This window comes from Enhydra lutris, unplaced genomic scaffold, assembly GCF_002288905.1.
Source record: "Enhydra lutris kenyoni isolate GAN:26980312 unplaced genomic scaffold, ASM228890v2 scaffoldscaffold12, whole genome shotgun sequence".
Classification (NCBI taxonomy): Eukaryota; Metazoa; Chordata; class Mammalia; order Carnivora; family Mustelidae; genus Enhydra; species Enhydra lutris.
The window spans coordinates 18012407-18030832 of record NW_019154096.1 but is presented as its reverse complement, the minus strand read 5'-3'; the positions used below and the strand labels follow the sequence as shown (position 1 = coordinate 18030832).

At 40.1% G+C, this 18426-nt stretch overlaps 1 protein-coding gene across 2 annotated transcripts in view; it reads right to left on the bottom strand.

The window, feature by feature from the left end:
* The window catches only part of LOC111144899 (nuclear receptor binding factor 2), a 36218-nt gene extending 18499 nt beyond the window's left edge, over positions 1 to 17719 (bottom strand). Inside the window, exon 1 of one of the 2 annotated variants that reach the window (XM_022499490.1) lies at positions 17508 to 17719. In XM_022499490.1, the coding sequence (XP_022355198.1) occupies positions 17508 to 17537 (30 nt within the window). In that variant the 5' untranslated portion in view covers positions 17538 to 17719. The remainder of the gene's footprint in view (positions 1 to 17507) is intronic. The other variant, XM_022499491.1, reaches the window with a different exon arrangement.
* Between the last annotated feature and the right edge of the window lie 707 nt (positions 17720 to 18426).

The window sequence follows — 18426 nt, the reverse complement described above, 5'->3', positions numbered from 1 at the left end:
ACCCTCAGCTTGTTTTGTGAGATTAAGAGTCACTTATGGTTTGTCTCCCTCCCAATCCCATCTTGTTTCATTTATTCTTCTCCTACCCTCTTAAACCCCCATGTTGCATCTCCACTTCCTCATAACAGGGAGATTGTATGATAGTTGTCTTTCTCCGATTGACTTATTTCGCTAAGCATGATACCCTCTAGTTCCATCCACGTCGTCGCAAATGGCAAGATTTCATTTCTTTTGATGGCTGCATAGTATTCCATTGTGTATATATACCACATCTTCTTTATCCATTCATCTGTTGATGGACATCTAGGTTCTTTCCATCAGTGACTATTTGTTTTTAAGATAAAATTTGTACACTGTACAGCTGAAGAATTAACTATACAAATATTTAATATTACAGTGATTTCCTTCTAAAGAACCACTGACCAAAACAACAAAGATAAACTCAGAACTCCTGAAAGCAAATGACTAAAGGAAATGTAAAGGAAAATGGATTAGTAAGTAGTCATTGGCCTCTTTGAATCTGTGCTACACTTTAAGAATTCCTACAAATGGGTGCCTGGGTGGTTCAGTTGTTTAAGTGTCTGCCTTCACTTCAGATAATGATTCCAGAGTCCTGGGATGAGTCCCACATGGGGCTCCCTGCTCCCTGGGAGGCCTACTTCTCCCTCTGCCTCTATCTCTGTTAAAAAAAAAAAAAAAAAAAAAAAAAAAAAAGAAGAATTCCTGCAACTTTCTGACATAAGGAGGCCCAGCAGACTCCCAAGGGCCATATATCTTACCTAAGGTTATACGTTAGCAGGCAAGAAGACAGACAGAAATGATCAATGCAATTCTTCTAACTACTGTAGTTTTCTTCACATTAACACACAAATGATTTAGCAAAGCTTATTGGGAAAAAAAAGTGAAAAGCACTCTACAACATATTCACAGCAGCATTAACCAGAATAGTCAAAAGGTGGAATCAACCCAAATGTACATCAATAGATCAATGGAGGAACAAAATGTGGCATCCATGCATGTGTGTGTACACATACATACATACACACACACACACACACACACACACAGGAATTCGTATTCAGCCTTGCAAAGGAAGTAAATTCTGACACATGCTACAACATGGATGACACCTGCTACAACGAGGACATTACGCTAATAATAAAATATAAAATAAGCAGTTACAAAAAGACAAATACTGTATGATCCCATTTATATGAGTATCTAATGCTGTCTAACTCATAAAAACAAAGTGAAATGGTTGCTGAGGGTGGCAGAAGAGAAAACTGAGCAGTTGTTGAAGGTGTAGAGTTTCAGTTTTGCAAGGTGAAAAGTTCTGGAGACCTGCTGCACAACAAGTGAATATACTTGCTACTATACTTTGTACTTAAAAAATGATAGAGTAAAAAATGATAAAGAGAGTAAATTGTATGCTATGTGTACTTAACCACAATTTAAAAAAAAAAAATTTGTTCAACTTCATTTCTTTATTAATCTCTATACCCAATGTGGGGCTTGAACTCACAACTCCGAGATCAACAATCACATGCTCTTTCAACAGAGCCAGTCAGGTGCCCCTTTACCTCAATGTTTTAAGAAGACAAAAAGCAAATCTGTTCTGTCAGGTGTAAAGTGATTTATCTTGAATGCTTTTCAAAAACTGTGCCACAGGGGCGCCTGGGTGGCTCAGTCGTTAAGCGTCTGCCTTCCGCTCAGGTCATGATCCCGGAGTTCTGGGATCAAGCCCCGAATCGGGCTCCCTGCTCAGCGGCAAGCCTGCTTCCCCCTCTCCCACTCCCTCTGCTTGTGTTGCTTCTCTCACTGTCTGTCTCTCTCTCTTTCTCTGTCAAATAAATAAATAAATAAAATCTTTTTAAAAAATAAAATTAAAAAAAAACTGTGCCACAGATGCCTCATAAAAATACTTCAGAGAATTTGGTTTTGCAACTGAGATTAGAAATATTCTGGGCATGTTTGCAAATCATGCTCAATGTAAAACAGAGGTGGAAAGCAAAAGTAGAAAACAGCACTCAGCAATGTTTGCTGTTTACATTTTCCCTTCTATTTTTGTAAGGAAGACCCAGCAACACTCTTTAAAAGCACAATCATACATTTCAACTGTTTCAGAGACTTTTTATTCCTCAAATAATAATAAAACTTTCCTCCTAACTCTCAATTTATTCCTGAAAATAATAACAGGTAAAGGAAATGGCTAAGGGCTTAAAATACTTTCAGCTGAGCAAAAAAAAAAAAGTGTTCTGAACCAGGAGTATTTTATAGTACCAGAAGTGGTACACATCTTTTGGGAAAAGAATCTACATGAAGAAAGCTAAGTTATAATCAACACAATTTCTCTAAGTAATGTGTTCTGATAATATAGTTAAAGCAAGTGGCACAAGATTCTCACTAAGTCTAGGCAGTAAATGAAAAACAAAGAAAGGGGTCCATCTGTAGGTGCCTTAATCTTTCTGAGCTTTGCAAGAAGCCATATGTAAGAGACAAACCTGCTCTGAAATTTCAAAGTACCTCCTAACTACCTATGCATGGCAAGTGCAGATCCACCCCTACCATCAACCCAGGGCTCTGGGCTCAAGTCTTGGCTTTACCACTAACTAGTTAAATTACGTCATCCTTCAGGCTCTGTGAAGTGATAGACGTGGAACAGATCAGTGCTTCAAGTTTTAATGGAATACAAATGACCTGGGGATCTAGTTAAAACGCAGACTAATTCCACTGGTCTAGAGCAGATGCGGGTGAAGCACAGCTGGCTCCTGGACACAGGAGAGAAGCAGGGATGAGACGCTCTAGGTCACCTCACTCAGACACTATGTCTCTATGATCTGTGTCTCTGATGACATTAAATCACTTTCTATTTTGTACTATACTTACGAAGCTTCCTAATTCAACTTCAAGCTCCAAAGTAACAGAATAAATTGCTTCTTGAACACCAAAGAAACAAAAAGTCCTCAAGTGGTGAAAACAGGATCTCTTACCCCTCCTACATTCTCTAAAATCTCCCCATGTAAAGTCCAATCTCTGATCACTCTGCCAATTCAGGAGTTACAGCTCATTTAAAAATACACACCCAGGGCACCTGGGTGGCTCAGTGAATTAAGCCTCTGCCTTCAGCTCAGGTCATGATCTCCCGGTCCTGGGATTAAGCCCCACATCAGACTCTCTGCTCAAAAGGAAGTCTGCTTTCCTCCTCCCCCCACCCCCACACCCCACCCCCGCCTCTCTCTGCCTGCCTCTGCCTACTCGTGATCTCTGTCAAATAAATAAAATCTTTAAATAAATAAATAAAAACACACACCTACTCTAGGTTATTTGACACCACAGCAATCAAATTCCCTATTAACAACAACAACAAAAAAATACAGCTCCTACTAAGTTCTTGTTAGACACCTAGCAAGCCCAGACTCTGTACAGAATGTGACTGCCTAGGTTCAAATCTCAGCTTGAACAATTACTAGACACATGAAATTCACTTTCTTAACTTTCTGCCTGAGTTTTCCCATCTCTAAAATGAGAGTATTGTTAAACTAGTTAAAAGACCACAGAACCCGTGGTGGTACTTGCCATCAAGTTCACAATGTAGTTGGAGAGACTAAACTGATTTTTTTTTAAGTGAAAATATTACAGGAAATTTATTTTGGTAATACTTCTTATTTTTAGGGGTGCCTGGGTGGCTCAGTGGGTTAAAGCCTCTGCCATTGGCTCAGGTCATGATCTCAGGGTCCTGGGATCAAGCCCCGCATCGGGCTCTCTGCTGCTCGGCAGGGAGCCTGCTTCCTCCTCTCTCTCTCTCTCTCTGCCTGCCTCTCTGTCTACTTGTGATCTCTGTATGTCAAATAAATAAATAAAATCTTTTAAAAAAACTTATTTTTATTTATCATTATTATTATTGATACTTTCTTTTTTGTTTAAGTAGGATCCATCATGGGGCTTGAACTCATGACCCTGAGATCAACAGTCAGATGCTTAACCAACTAAGCCACCCGGGCACCCCAATACTTCTTATTTTTAAAACAATTTTTAAAGATCCCTTCAATTTAAAATTGATCTCTTTATTTTTTTTAAAGATTTTATTTATTTATTTATTTGACAGAGATCACAAGTAGGCAGAGAGGGAGGAGGAAGCAGACTCCCTGCTAAGCAGACAGGCCATTGCAGGGCTTGATCCCAGGACCGACGATCCCAGGGATTATGACCTGAGCCAAAGGCAGAGGCTTTAACCCACTGAGCCACCCAGGTGCCCCTAAAATTGATCTCTTTAAATACTCTTCTTGGCAGAATCACAGCCATTAAACATACTAAGTCTATAAATAAAGTTTCTCTGGTAATTCAAAATAAAACAGGAACAAGAAGCAACTGAAATGGAGATATTTGCTGAGAGATTCTAAAAGTAGTCTGGGCAGTAATAGATTTTAATTCTGATAACTTGGGGGTTTTTTGCCAAGTATTTCAAGATGCACTGATTTACGGAAAAGGCTTTAACTCAATATTTCATATTCATTAAGAAAGGATAAAAGACACTCCAGGTCTTTATGAGTGGATTCACTAGTAATTCAAAAACTGTTTAAGCCAAGAATGCATCTATTTTGGCTACTGAACAAAACAAATTAAACTTAAATTTTATTTATCTTTTTCTGAAAGTATCAATACTGGCCAGGAAACTATTAGGCAGAAAAGGCAATATAACATAACACTGTTCAAGAGCTTCAACTCCGTTAACCCATTTTCATCTCCCTTGCTGGTAAATAAATGAGCTCAATTTTTTGTCTGTTTTAACCCTCCGGATTTCTTGTAAGTGTATAAATCTTTCATAAAAATCAGTGTTTTCCAAAACAACAAAACAGAAATAGACACAAACACAGAGAACTGGTGGTTGTCAGAGGGAAGAGGGGTGGGTTGATGAACCAAATAGGTGTAAGGGATTAAGAGATACAAACTTATAAAATAAGTAACGGATAACTAGACTTGTGAGGATCAATTTGCAATGCTTAAAATATCAAACCAGTATGGTGTATACATGAAACTAATACACTGTGTGTCAATTATAACTCAATAAAAAAGAAGAAAAAATATATAAATAAAGTAACAGAGATGAAAAGTGCAGCACAGGGGATATAGTCAATAACACTTTAATAACATATGGTAACTTTGGTGAGCACTGAGTAATATACAGAATTATTAAATCACTACATTGTATACCTGAAACTAATATATAACACTATGTCAACTATACTTCAAAATAAAAATCAGTGTTTTCTGTCCTAATTATCTTTTTCATTCTAATACATCACAGTTAACTAATCATTAGTAGCTGCTTCCCATAGGCTATTTTCTTTTTTAATTCAAGTATAATTGACATATAACATTATACTAGTTTCAGATATACATGACTTGATATTTGTGTATACTGCAAAATGATCACAAGTCTATTTAACATCATACACCTTACATTATTACAAAAAAACTTTTTTTTTTTTTTAAAGAGGTAGGGAGCTGAGGGAGAGAGAATCTTAAGCAGGCTCAACGTGGGGCTTAATCTCATGACCCTGAGATCATGATCTGAGGCAAAATCAATAGTCACTTAACCAACTGAGCCATCCAGATGCCCCAAAACTTTTTTCTTCAGATGAAGATTTTTAAGATATATTATCTTTGCAACTTTCAAATACACAAACAGTATTATCAGCAACAGTCACCATGCTATATATTCTATCCTAGGACTTATTTATAACCACAAGTTTGTACCTTCTGACCTCCTCCATCTATTCTGACCACCCCTCACCATCACCTAAGGCAACTACCAATCTGCTCTATGAGCTTGTTTCTTGTTTTTGGGTTTTTTTTTTTTTTTTTGCCTTTTAAGTTCCATACGTAAGTAAAATCACACGTCTGTCTTTCTCTTACTTCATATCACAAAATGTCCTCTATGTCCATTCATTTTGCCATAAATGAGAAGATTTCATCGTGTGTGTGTGTGTGTGTGTGTGTGTGTGTGTGTATGTGTCTGAATAATATCCTACTGTATAAATACCACATCTTTATCCATTCATCCAGCAAGGGAAACTTAGGTTGTTTCCATATCTTGGCTATTATAAATAATGCTTCAAAGAACATAGGGTCCATATAACTTTTCAAGTTAGTGTTTTCATTTTCTTCAAACACTCAGAAGTGGTTTTTTTTTTAGGAACTTCCACACTGTTTTCCATAGTGGCTGCTCCAATTTGCATTCCCACCAATAGTGCACTATTGGTGGGAATGCAAATTGGTTCTCTTCTCTTTACTTCCTAGCCAACAACTGTCATTTCTAGCCTTTTTTATATTGGCCGTTCTAATATGGGTGAAATGGTATCTCACTATGGTTTTGATGTGCATCTATCTCCCTGATATCAGTGATGTTAAGTATCTTTTCCTGTACCGATTGGCCATCTGCATGTCTCCTATGGAAAAATGTCTATTTGGAGCATTTGGGTGGCTCAGTCAGTTAAGTGTCTGCCTTCAGCTCAGGTCATGATCCCAGGGTCCTGGGATTGAGTCCCAAGTTGGGCTCCCTGCTCAGCATGGTGTCCTGCTTTTCTGTTTGTTGCCTCCTCCACTCATGCTCTTTCTTTTTCTAATAAATAAATAAAATCTTTTTAAAAAGGAATAATGTCTACTCAGATCCTCAGCCCATTTTTTAATTGGATGTTTGATTTTCTGCTATTGAGTTATATGAATTCTTAATATATTTTAGGCATTAACACCTTATCAGATGTATAATTTGCAAATATTTTCTCCCACTTATTTTGTCAATGATTTCCTTTGCTGTGCAGTTTATTAGTTTGATATAGTCCCACAGAATTGTATTTTTTTGATATTCTTTGTTGATTCAGACGATTAGTTTACAAAAGACTGCCACTTCCATCTTGGTAGCACTTTCTCTCCCATGCTCACTTTAATGAAGCCAAGAGTCCTGTTGTGAACTGCCCTATGGAAAGGCTCACATGGAAAAAAGTAAGGGTAGTCTGCCAACAGCCAGCAAGGAACTATATCCAAAACTGATCACAGAGCCTTCAAGGAATTAAATCCTACCATCCACCATGTGAGTGAGCTTAGAAGTAGCTCCTGCCCCAGTGGAACCTTCAAATAGAACTGCAACCCCAGATGATACCTTGACATCAGTCTTGAGACCCTGTAGCAAAGGACCCACCTAAGCCATGCCCTTATTCCTGCCTCACAGAAATTGTAAGAAAACAAATGTGTGTTATTTTAAGCTCCTAAATCTTGGAATACTTTGCTGTGTAACTCATATACTAATATATAGCATCTTCATCTTTCATTGTAAGCTGCCTCAAACTCTATTAGAAGTACTTTTTTTTTTTTTAATGTAAACTCTGCACCCAATGTGGGGCTTCAACTCACAACCTGAGATCAAGAATCACATGCTCTACTGATTGAGCCGACCAAGCACACCTAGAAACCGATGTTTAAATAGGGAAAGCAGTGACTAGCCAATCCTCATGAGGTTGTGATACTGTCACTGAGTACTGGATATTAGACTTCATGATACTACAATCTCATACTAAAGTACTTTCTGAAATTTAGGCTTACAATAAACTGATGTAATTTTGTTGAGAACCTCTTGAATTTTCATGGAGATTTAGATTTATAACCCAGCTGTAAGGCAGTAGATAGCATCGGCTTACCACCAGCTGTAGACAATTACAAAGCTGGCTACAATATATAAAAACAGTTTACAGACACTGAACAAAAAAGTTAACAGAAGGCCACATTTTCAAGAAAAGGATAAGCACAACGTGAGACCTACATTCACCTGGCTTGCTTCCTGAGATCACTTTCCAAAACATAGTGCAGAAAAATAAAACCCAAGCAGAAGGCAGTATCTAACTGGGAAGGTGGAATGAGGACTAGAGTCAAAAGACTGGAATTTGAGGAGGGTCCAGGATTGGAGGGAACTGCAGTGAAGAAGACAACCTAAAAACAGGCATTAAAAAAATCCTTTCAGGTCCTTAGCCAATGCCTAAGCTGCATATGCACAAGGTATAACTCCAGAAGACCAAGCAGACGCTGCACAGACATTTCAGAAGCCACACAGTGTTGGGGAGACATGTTGCCGTTTAGGCTGGACAGACTACAGTAACCCTGGTGAACACCAGGGTTTTCAGTTCTGTCAGCCCTATGGACTAAGGATCCCACTCTAGGCATTATGGGTAAAACTAAAATAGGTCCACCCTAATAAAGCCTAAAAACCAAGTTTAGACTAGATCATGGTGATCTGCCAGTATTTTAACTGCCAACGAGCATGAAATACTCTTTAGAGGAAGACTCCTATTTCAGTCTCGACAACATATCATCCACAAAGCATGACATACAATAAACTTACTAAGAATGTGAAGCAGGAAAAAGTGACTGGTAATAAAGAGACAGACAATGGAAACAGACCCAGAGATAGCCCATATGCTGGAATTAATATTGAGGAACTTAAAGTAACTATGCTTCAGATATTAAAGAAAATATGGAATGAGGATGCAACAGATGAAAAGAAAACTGAAGACATGGGACAAAAGTTGTAACAACTGGGACCTTGTCCTCTTCACTGCTGAATCCTTGAGGTCCAGGAGACAGTTATTTCTCAGAGTTGTTGGTTAGCTGGATAAGGGAATGAATGCTAAGTTGCACAGAAGGATAGGAGACTGGTAAATGCTGACAAACATTATTGTATTTCAGAAAAATATCAGAATAAAACTCTGCATCAAAATCTAAAAATAAGGGGCGCCTGGGTGGCTCAGTGCGTTGGGCCGCTGCCTTCGGCTCAGGTCATGATCTCAGAGTCCTGGGATCGAGCCCCGCATCGGGCTCTCTGCTCTCTAGGGGAGCCTGCTTCCTCCTCTCTCTCTGCCTGCCTCTCTGCCTGCTTGTGATCTCTCTGTCAAATAAATTAAAAAAAAAAAAAAAAATCTAAAAATAACTATACATATGTATATACATATATACAAAGAAAGAATTGGTCCTTGGTGCACTTCATTCACTATTTCATCCAACAACCAATCTCACGAGCATTTTAACCAGAAATGTTCCTATTCTGTCTTCAATACAAATGAAAGTCCAATACTACAAAATGTTCTAAAACATTTATAAGAAGTAAAGGAGCTCCAGATTTAGTAACGTCTTACTGTGTGTCCTGTACAAATTCCTCCCTTGCTGAATCCTCGTTAGAAACAGCTAACACTTCACAAATAACTTCACATATAACTCCTTCTATGAACTGCTCTTCTTCCTAGGTAATCAACAGGATTCTTATGAAGTTGCCATGATCTTATATTACGTTGTCCTCAGGACACATAAAGAATCTCTTCCACTAGATTTTCAAGCTTAGGAACAGAGAGTCTGTCAAGAAAGTTTTTAAGTGGGGACGCCTGGGTGGCTCAGTTGGTTGGATGACTGCCTTCGGCTCAGGTCATGATTCCGCAGTCCCGGGATCAAGTCCCGTATCGGGCTCCCAGCTCCACGGGGAGTCTGCTTCTCTCTCTGACCTTCTCCTTGCTCATGCTCTCTCTCTCTCAAATAAATAAATAAAATCTTTAAAAAAATAAAAAAATAAAAAAAAAGTTTTAAGTGGTTTTAACTAATGTGATATTCAGGAATTAATCTTTAATATAAGTCTGTGGAGAGAAGTAAAGCAGTCAAGCCTGAAGAGGCAGAGGGAGAATCTGATTAACTTTGAGCCTCAGGTCCCCCAAGTTCTTAGACCCACCTACGTTGTAGCCCTGGCCTTCCTGCACCTTTCTTTTGATTCCAATACATTATCCCTTTCAATAAATTACAGCTTTTGGCATTCGCTAATCTTTCTTTTTTAAAGATTTTATTTATTTATTTGACAGAGAGAGATCACAAGTAGGCAGAGAGGCAGGCAGAGAGAGGAGGAAGCAGGCTCCCCGCTGAGCAGCGAGCCCGATGCGGGGCTCAATCCCAGTACCCTGAGATCATGACCCGAGCCGAAGGCAGAGGCTTAACCCACTGAGCCGCCCAGGTGCCCCGGCATTCGCTAATCTTAAGTGACTTTCATCACCTGCAACCAGTGAAAATCCTAACTACAACTAAATTATTTAGTGACTGCCCCCACCAAGAAGTACTTCCTACTTCACATACTGCTTTAAAAATACAGACTCAATATTGTCTTTTTCCCCAAAGGAAAAGAGTTTTACTTTCTATTACTTTTCATGTATTTATTTCTGTGTCCTTGGGGAAAGCTGTACATAAAGATGACAGGAAGAGAACACCATAACAAACACAATACCGAAAAGGTAGAGGAAAATGTAATGTCCTTCTGAACCTGGTGGCAGGGTCTTCAATAGAGAGCAAAGGAGAAGCCACATTCACTCTCCTCCCTTCCCCAATAAATTCACTGTAAGTCTCCCACAGAAAAGTAGTACCTAACAGTAAAGTAAGTACTGAACTGACCCATCAAACTAACGTAATGTAACTATACTTAAGATAACTGCTCAAGTGTTAGAGAAGTCCAAGACCTGTTTTTTATTTTAACTCTAATGATCAATTTCTCCCACATGCAGCTCTGCTACATCTTTTTTGCTACCTCATTTCCAGTGTAGCTCACTTTTCTTCAGAACTGCCACTATCTGCGGTGAAGACAAACTGTAGGATACAATCCACCAGTAAGTTGTGAAATCAATTTAGTGGGGCAAAACCAGCATTTAAAAAATCTAGTAGTAAATATTAGAGTAAATATTTAAGCTCTAATAGGAAATATTAGAGCTTTAAAAACCTAATATGAAGTATTACACAGTAATAGCAAACGTTAGTTTTTTAAAAATATTGCAATAGTAAATATTAGAGTTTTGTTTTGAGTGAAATTTATGAAAGCCCCTGTATTTCCCACAATTTCAAGAGGCATATGCATAATGTGGCAGCTCTGCAGTAATACAGACATATGTATATGTGTCCTGGTCATTACATAAAAATCTCACTGCAGATCACAGTCAAAAGAAATGAGCGGCACCCAGGGCACTCAGTGGGTTAAGCCTCTGCCTTCAGCTCAGGTCATGGTCTCAGGGTCCTGGGATTGAGCTCGGCATCCGGCTCTCTGCTCAGCAGGGGCCTGCTTTCCCTGCTCTCTCTGCCTGCCTCTGCCTACTTGTGATCTCTCTCTCTGTCAAATAAATAAATAAAATCTTAAAAAAATAAAAATAAAAAAAACAAACGGGCAAACACTGATCTAATACTAAGATCACTATTCTAATGAGAATCTTGCTTTCAAATCGCACTATCACCATTCACTCTGCATTTCAGTATCTTCATCTGTAAAATGGCGAAATATACAGCTACTAAGAAGATAAATAATACAGTTGACCCTCGAACAACAGTGGTTCAAATTGCACAGGTCCACTTATACCTGGATTTTTTTTCAGTATATACAGCGTAGTACTGTAAAGTACATTCCTTATGATTTTATTTTTTTCTCTAGTTTATTATAAGAAAATGGTACATAATATATATACAAAATATGTGCTAATCAACTGTTTATGTTATTGGTTAAGACTTCCAGTCAACAGTAGGCTAGGAGTAGTTAAGTCTTTAGGGAGTTGGGAAAACTGGACAGCAACATGCAAAAGAATGAAACTGGACCACTTCCTTACACCATACACAAAAATAAATTCAAAATGGATGGGAGACCTAAATGTGACATAAAAAACTATCAAAATCCTAGAGGAGAACCCCTTTGACATTAGTCATAGCAACTTCTTACTAGACCCATCTCCAGAGGCAAGGGAAACAAAAGCAAATATGAACTACTGGGACTTCAAGGAAACAATCAACAAAACTAAAAGGCAACCTTCAGAATGGGAGAAGATATCTGCAAATGATCTGAGGAAGGGTTAGTCCAAAATCTATAAAGAACTTATCAAAATCAACACCCCAAAAACAAATAACCCAGTTAAGAAGTACGCAGAAGATAGGATTAGACATTTTTCCAAAGAAGACATCCAGATGGCCAGCAGACACATGAAAAGATACTCATTATCGGGGAAATACAAATCAATACTACAATGAGACATCACCTCACACCTGTCAGAATGGTTAAAATTAACAAGTCAGGAAACAAGTTACTGGTGAGAATGAGGAGAAAGGGGAATCCTCTTACACTATAGGTAGGAATGCAAACTGGTGCAGCCACTCTGGAAAACAGTATGGAGGTTCCACAAAAAGTTAAAAATAAAACTACCCTATGACCCAGCAATTGCACTACTAGGAATTTAGGGTACAAAATTTAGGATTCAAAAACAGTGATTCAAAGGAACACGTGCATCCCAATATTTATAGCAACATTATCACAACAGCCAAATTATGGAGAGAGCCCAAATCAACCAGTGAATGCATAGAGAAGATGTGGTACATATTTACAATGGAATATTAGTCATCAAAAAGAATGAAATCTTGCCACTTGGAATGACGTGGATGGAACTAGAGAGTATCATGCTAAATGAAGTCAGAGACAAATATATGGTTTCACTCATATGTGGAATTTAAGAGAAAAAAAAAAACAGATGAACATAAGGGAAAGAAAAAAAAGAGGGGGAGGGAGAGAAGCAAACCATAAGAAGATTCTTAACTACAGAAAACAAATAGAGTTGCTGAAGGGTAGATGGGGCAGGGGGTTTGAACTAAATGGGTGACAAGTATTAAGGGTACTTGTGACTGAACACTAGGTATTACATATAAGTGACAAATTACTAAATTCTACTCCTGAAACTAGTATTACCCTATATGTTAACTAGAATTTAAATAAAAACTTGAAACACTAAATAAGTAAGACTATTAGGGTCATGGAAACAAATATTTAAGTTTATGTAAATACTGGTAAAATAATAGAGGCATTTTTAAATTATGTTCTCATTTATTAATAATATTCTTTATGGGGGGAAGGCGCCTGGGTGACTCAGCTGGTTCAACACTGGACTCTTGACTTCAGCTAGGGTCATGATCTCAGGGTCGTCGGACTGAGCCCCACATCAGGCTCTGTGTTCAGCAGAGAGTCTGCTTGAGAGTCTCTCCCCGTCTTCCACTGCCCCTCCCCCACCTCCCCAAATTAAAGAAAAAAACTTATTTTTTTAAAAAGATTTTATTTATTCATCTGACAGAGATCACAAGTAGACAGTGAGGCAGGGAGAGAGAGAAGACAGGGGGAAGGAGGCTCCCCACTGAGCAGAAAGCCCCATAGGAGGTCTGATCCCAGGAATCTGGGATCATGACCTGAGCCAAAGGCAGAAGCCTTAACCCACTGAGCCACCCAGGCACCCCATAAATAAACGTTTTAAAAAATTACTTATGATTATTGTTGAATATACAGAAAACATGGAAAATAATAAAGGAACATACAGAAACTTTTGGTTAAGGTAGTACATTCATAAATAAAAATTGATAGTATACTATCATAAAAAAAGTCTATGGGGAGTCAAAAGTTATACATGGAGTTTTTGACCACACAGGAGGCCGGCACCCCTAATCCCCACATTGTTCAAGGTCAACTATATATGTTAAGTGCCAGATGCCAACCCTAGCACTTAGTAATTTTTGGGTAAGTCTTCGTGCTCTACTACCTTTCCCCAGAGTGCTTCTAGTGAGCCCAACATAGCTGTGAGGATGAACTTTACTTGAAATTTTTTAGGGCAATAAGAAAGTGGTTCAAAACAGGCTGTTTTTTACCTTAAACATTTTACTGTCACCATTAAGTAAGATGGGATAATTATAAAGGCTCCTGGTATGTACAAGGCTGTTCTCTGGACCATGACATCTGACTCCTTGTCTTAGATGAGAAATGACCACTCCAGAGGGAAGCTCAGTTACTCAACAAAACATTCTCAGCACTTAAGAGAGCCAAACCCATACAACTGCAGCCACATAGTCACATGGACCCTGTCCTTAAGAGTTTGCAGAGTAGGTAAACAAAGCATGAGCAACAGTCATGTGTAAATTAAGGTCTGACATCACTTCCCAAATAGGCAGTAAACAAATCAAAGAACTACAAATTATCTCACACAAGTTTTGATGTTTGCTACCAGCACTCACTATGACAAAATTAAATGGAAAGAAATGCCTAAATATACACTAAGTTAACTTTATAAGCTATAATTTTTCTATATTAAAGATTGACAAAAAGAAAAACACTGATGAAACCAAACTTGTTTAGTCCAAAGACTAGTTATTCCTCTGCACCCAACAATGGATATTGGATTTAGTTTTTCTTTTAACCAATTTCAAAACCCAGAGAACTAGAATACAGTATCTGTATTATATATTAAAATGACTATTTTTGGACCAGTCTCCTGTATTTTAAAATATCTACTGCCAGGAAGTAAGCACATAAGGCCCTTACTGCAAACCTGACATAAGAGAATCCATACTAAAGCAAAAGCACTATATGACATAAAATCCACAGTCCAATATATATAAAGCTCACAATGAATGAAAATGGTGAGTACTGTACATTAATTCAGAACTACTGTTAGAAAAGGTCATGATTATTAAAGTAACTTGTGACCCACAATCCAAGTAATTATTTTATTTCTATCAGTCTAGGCTTATTTTTCTGTAAAACTGGGAAGCAGTTCTTCCTAAATACCAAGGATACTCTGAGGACAAATAATTATAAACCTAGGTACTGTAATACATCCTTACACAACAAATCTATTTTATACTATAATGTCATTAGAAAAATCCTTTATAGGGCACCTGGGTGGCTCAGTAGGTTAAGCCTCTGCCTTCGGCTCAGGTCATGATCTCAGGGTCCTCAAATCGAGGCCCACATCGGGCTCCCTGCTCGGCAGAGCGCCTGCTTCCCTCTCTCCCTCTCTCTCTACCTGCCTCTCTACCTACTTGTGATCTCTGTCAAATAAATAAATAAAATCTTTAAAAAAAAAAAAGAAAAAAGGAAACAGGAAAATCCTATATAAACTACTGGGATTTTCACAGGCACTCATTAAATCATAGCACTGAGAAGTATTTCTCAGGTTTAGTCAACTGGATACTAAGTTGGTTAGCTGCTGATATTAAAAAAAAAAAATGATAATCTTAAAAAAAAAACCTATCTTTTAAAACTGAGTGACAAATTCAGAGGCCTCTCACTGGCATTTAGCAGTTAAAATGATTCAAATAAATGTTAATCTCCGTTCATCTGTTATCTTCCAACTCAGATCTTTCAATCTCAAATGGTCTGATACTTGTCCACATAACATCTTACGGCTGGATAATGGAATTATGCTAGCCTGCTTGACAAGGTTCTAGCCAAAATTCTCCTCTACAGAAAGATAATACTACTGTCACCATTTAACTAATTTCTCCTAAACTGGTGATTCTGTTGCTCCATCTTCAACTGTCACCCAGCTCCAGTCTTCTCATAAGCTACCACACACAAGTGGGGCCGCTGGCTGGAGTTATGCTGCAGCCTGTAGCCAAATAAAGTGAAGCAAACTGGAACTGAACCAATGGTCATTTTGCAAGGACACTTGAACTTTGAAGCACTCTGTAAACTGCTGGTTATTTCTAATAATATTCCCGTGAAGTTTCAGTACTGAGCCATCTATTATATTTCACTTGAACTATTCATCACTTTAAATACAGAAAAGTGCTAGATGTATCCCTGGTTTTTAAAAAACAACTCACGAATCTCATCCAATTCCTTTTAAATGTAAACAACTCTTAACCAATGGGGGCAGGCTCAACTTAAAACTAGGAGGTGTTTCTCAGAGCAGCTAACCTGGCACGAGTCACTTGGGAACATCAGCTATAGGTCCTAGAATCTTAGGCTTTTCAAGCGCATCAAGTCCAAGCATTCATTTTACAAATGAGTTTTTTTTTTTAAGATTTTATTTATTTATATGACAGAGAGAGATCATAAGTAGACGGAGAGGCAGGCAGAGAGAGAGAGGGAAGCAGGCTCCCCGCTGAGCAGAGAGCCCGATGCGGGACTCGATCCCAGGACCCTGAGATCACGACCTGAGCCGAAGGCAGCGGCCCAACCCACTGAGCCACCCAGGCGCCCCTACAAATGAGTTTTTATTGAAGATTTTTTTTTTAATTTGGCAGACAGAGATCACAAGGAGGCAGAGAGGCAGGCGGGGCGGCAGGGGTGGGGTGGGGAGGTGGGCGAGAAGCAAAATTCCTGCTGAGCAGAGCCTGGTGTGGGGCTGGATCCCAGGACCCCGAGCTCATGACCTGAGCCGAAGGCAGAGGCTTTAACCCACTGAGCCACCCAGGCACCCCATAAACGAGTTTTTAAATTAAGAGCTTATGGTCTGGCTACTGTAATAGCTAACTCTTACACTGTACTAGGTACAAGATGCTGTTCTAAGCCGTTTACACCTCTTTACTCCTTTAATCCTCACAACAAACCAGAAACAGGGTAAGGTCAACTAATTTGCCCAAGATCAGAGAACTATTAAGCAACAAAAGGCAGAACTGAAATCCAAGCAGTCTAGCTTCAGAATCTATACTCAAACCGCCAAGCTCGACTGCTTCTCTGTAGAATGGTTTAAATGCAGCCTCGAGCTCTTCCACCACACTAGGGTTCAGAGTTCCAACCTCAGAAACTAATTCTCCATACCTCCCTCTTCCTCCAATGCCACCATCGCCCACCTTCGCAAATGAACTGCAAACGTGTGACTCCAAAAGATCCCCCTGTCTACAACCTTAAGTAATCTGACTTCGGTATCCAAAATAGGTACCCTCTAGGAAACCAAAAGATGCAGGAGTCCGTCAGAAAAGAACTCGTGTTGCTCGCTGCTGTTTTAATGGGAACATCTGAAATGCCTAAAAACGTAAATAACTAAATAGCCTATGTACGCTTTTTCTGAGAAGCACAAACACTACCGAATTTTCATGATGTTTAAAGTGATGAAACGGAGCTAAAAACAGGGACGGCCCTGTTTTTTTTTCCCCAGCTGTCTCTAACTTACTAGAGAAGAGAGATTCTCAGTTTATGCATCTGAATGTAGGTGAGAAATGCGTGGAGGGAAAAATGGGGGAAAACAGGAGCTACTGCACCAACTCTCCAAAGTAAGGAGGCTCAGGCTTCAGACCCAATGTGTTGGAAGTTAAAGCCAGTGCTACATACCACTGCTGCCCTGCCGGCTTCGGTGCCCCTCCAGGCTGCAGCGAGGTGGTTACGTGGCGCTTGGAGGCATTTCCTCCAGCCTGAAGAGGAGGTGGCTTTCCCCGCTGGTGGAAGCCCCTCGCTCACGGCACTGCGACTGGGAGAGCCCCAGCGCGGCGGGAAGTGGGACGTGATAGCTTCCCGGGATACTGAAGGGGGCAACGTCTGGGGCTGCTTGCGCGGAGGCGCTGGGGGACCACGCCTGCTCTCCTCCCTTTCCCCTCAGGACCACCCCCGCCGGCCTGGAGGGTCTGCAGCACGCCGGAGACACGACAGCACTCCTGAAGCAAAAGCTCCCGAGCGCGGACACGACCCTCTGTGGGCTACTCACCAGGTTGAGGGGTCCTTCCATTACTTCCATAGACCCCGGGGTAAGCGGCGGCCTGAGGAAGGGGAGCGACGGGGACGGGGCACATGGAGGGAAACAGTAGTAGAGGGGGCGACGCAGCGGTGGCGACAGCTGCCCCTCTCCGCGCCCCGGGAGACAGCAGTGGGCGCGGAGGGAGCAACAACCGCACCACTTCCTCCTCCGGTGGCGCGCCGCGGGCCCGCCCCCTGCGCCGCGGCCACGTACGCGTCATGGCGTCACACGTGGCTGGTTCAAGGTGGGAGTGGAGAGCGGGGGGAGTGGGTGGGGCTCAGGGAAGGCGGGGCATGGGCGGTCTTTCCTCTCGCGAGAGGCGTATCTTTAGCTTCTTGACGTCTTCTCTGACGTCACGTGGGGGGGTGGACAGCCTTGTTGAAATTTAAATAAGATGGCTGACTTAGCTCTTGGCCTCTCTCATTTTCTTCCGTACGACTTTTCCCCAAATCCCTCTGCTTTGCCACGTCTTCTCTTGCTCTCCCGTTCCCACTTTTATTCTTGCATCTGATTTTTTCGCTGGACTAGACTTCCCCCTGGAGGGAGACAAAAGAATGATAAAGAGCTCTGCCCTCTAGAAGATAGCATACTAATTAAGAAAGTAATAGGTGTAAAGAAGTAATAGGTGTTACAAATAGCCAAATAGAATACTTTATTAAGTTAGCAGTTATGTGCTAAACCACTCTGCTAGGAATTCCTTCTGTCAAGGAATTCGCTGACAAAAAATAATTATGATTTATGTCATAAAGGATACAGATAAGGAGCTGGGAGAGAAGCACCATGAGTTCCACGGCTTCAAGGAAATGAATTTGTTCAAGACCCATGTGTCTTAAAAGAGGACCCCAAGCTTCAGGTGAGGTCGGAGCCCAGGCATACACCTTGATTGCAT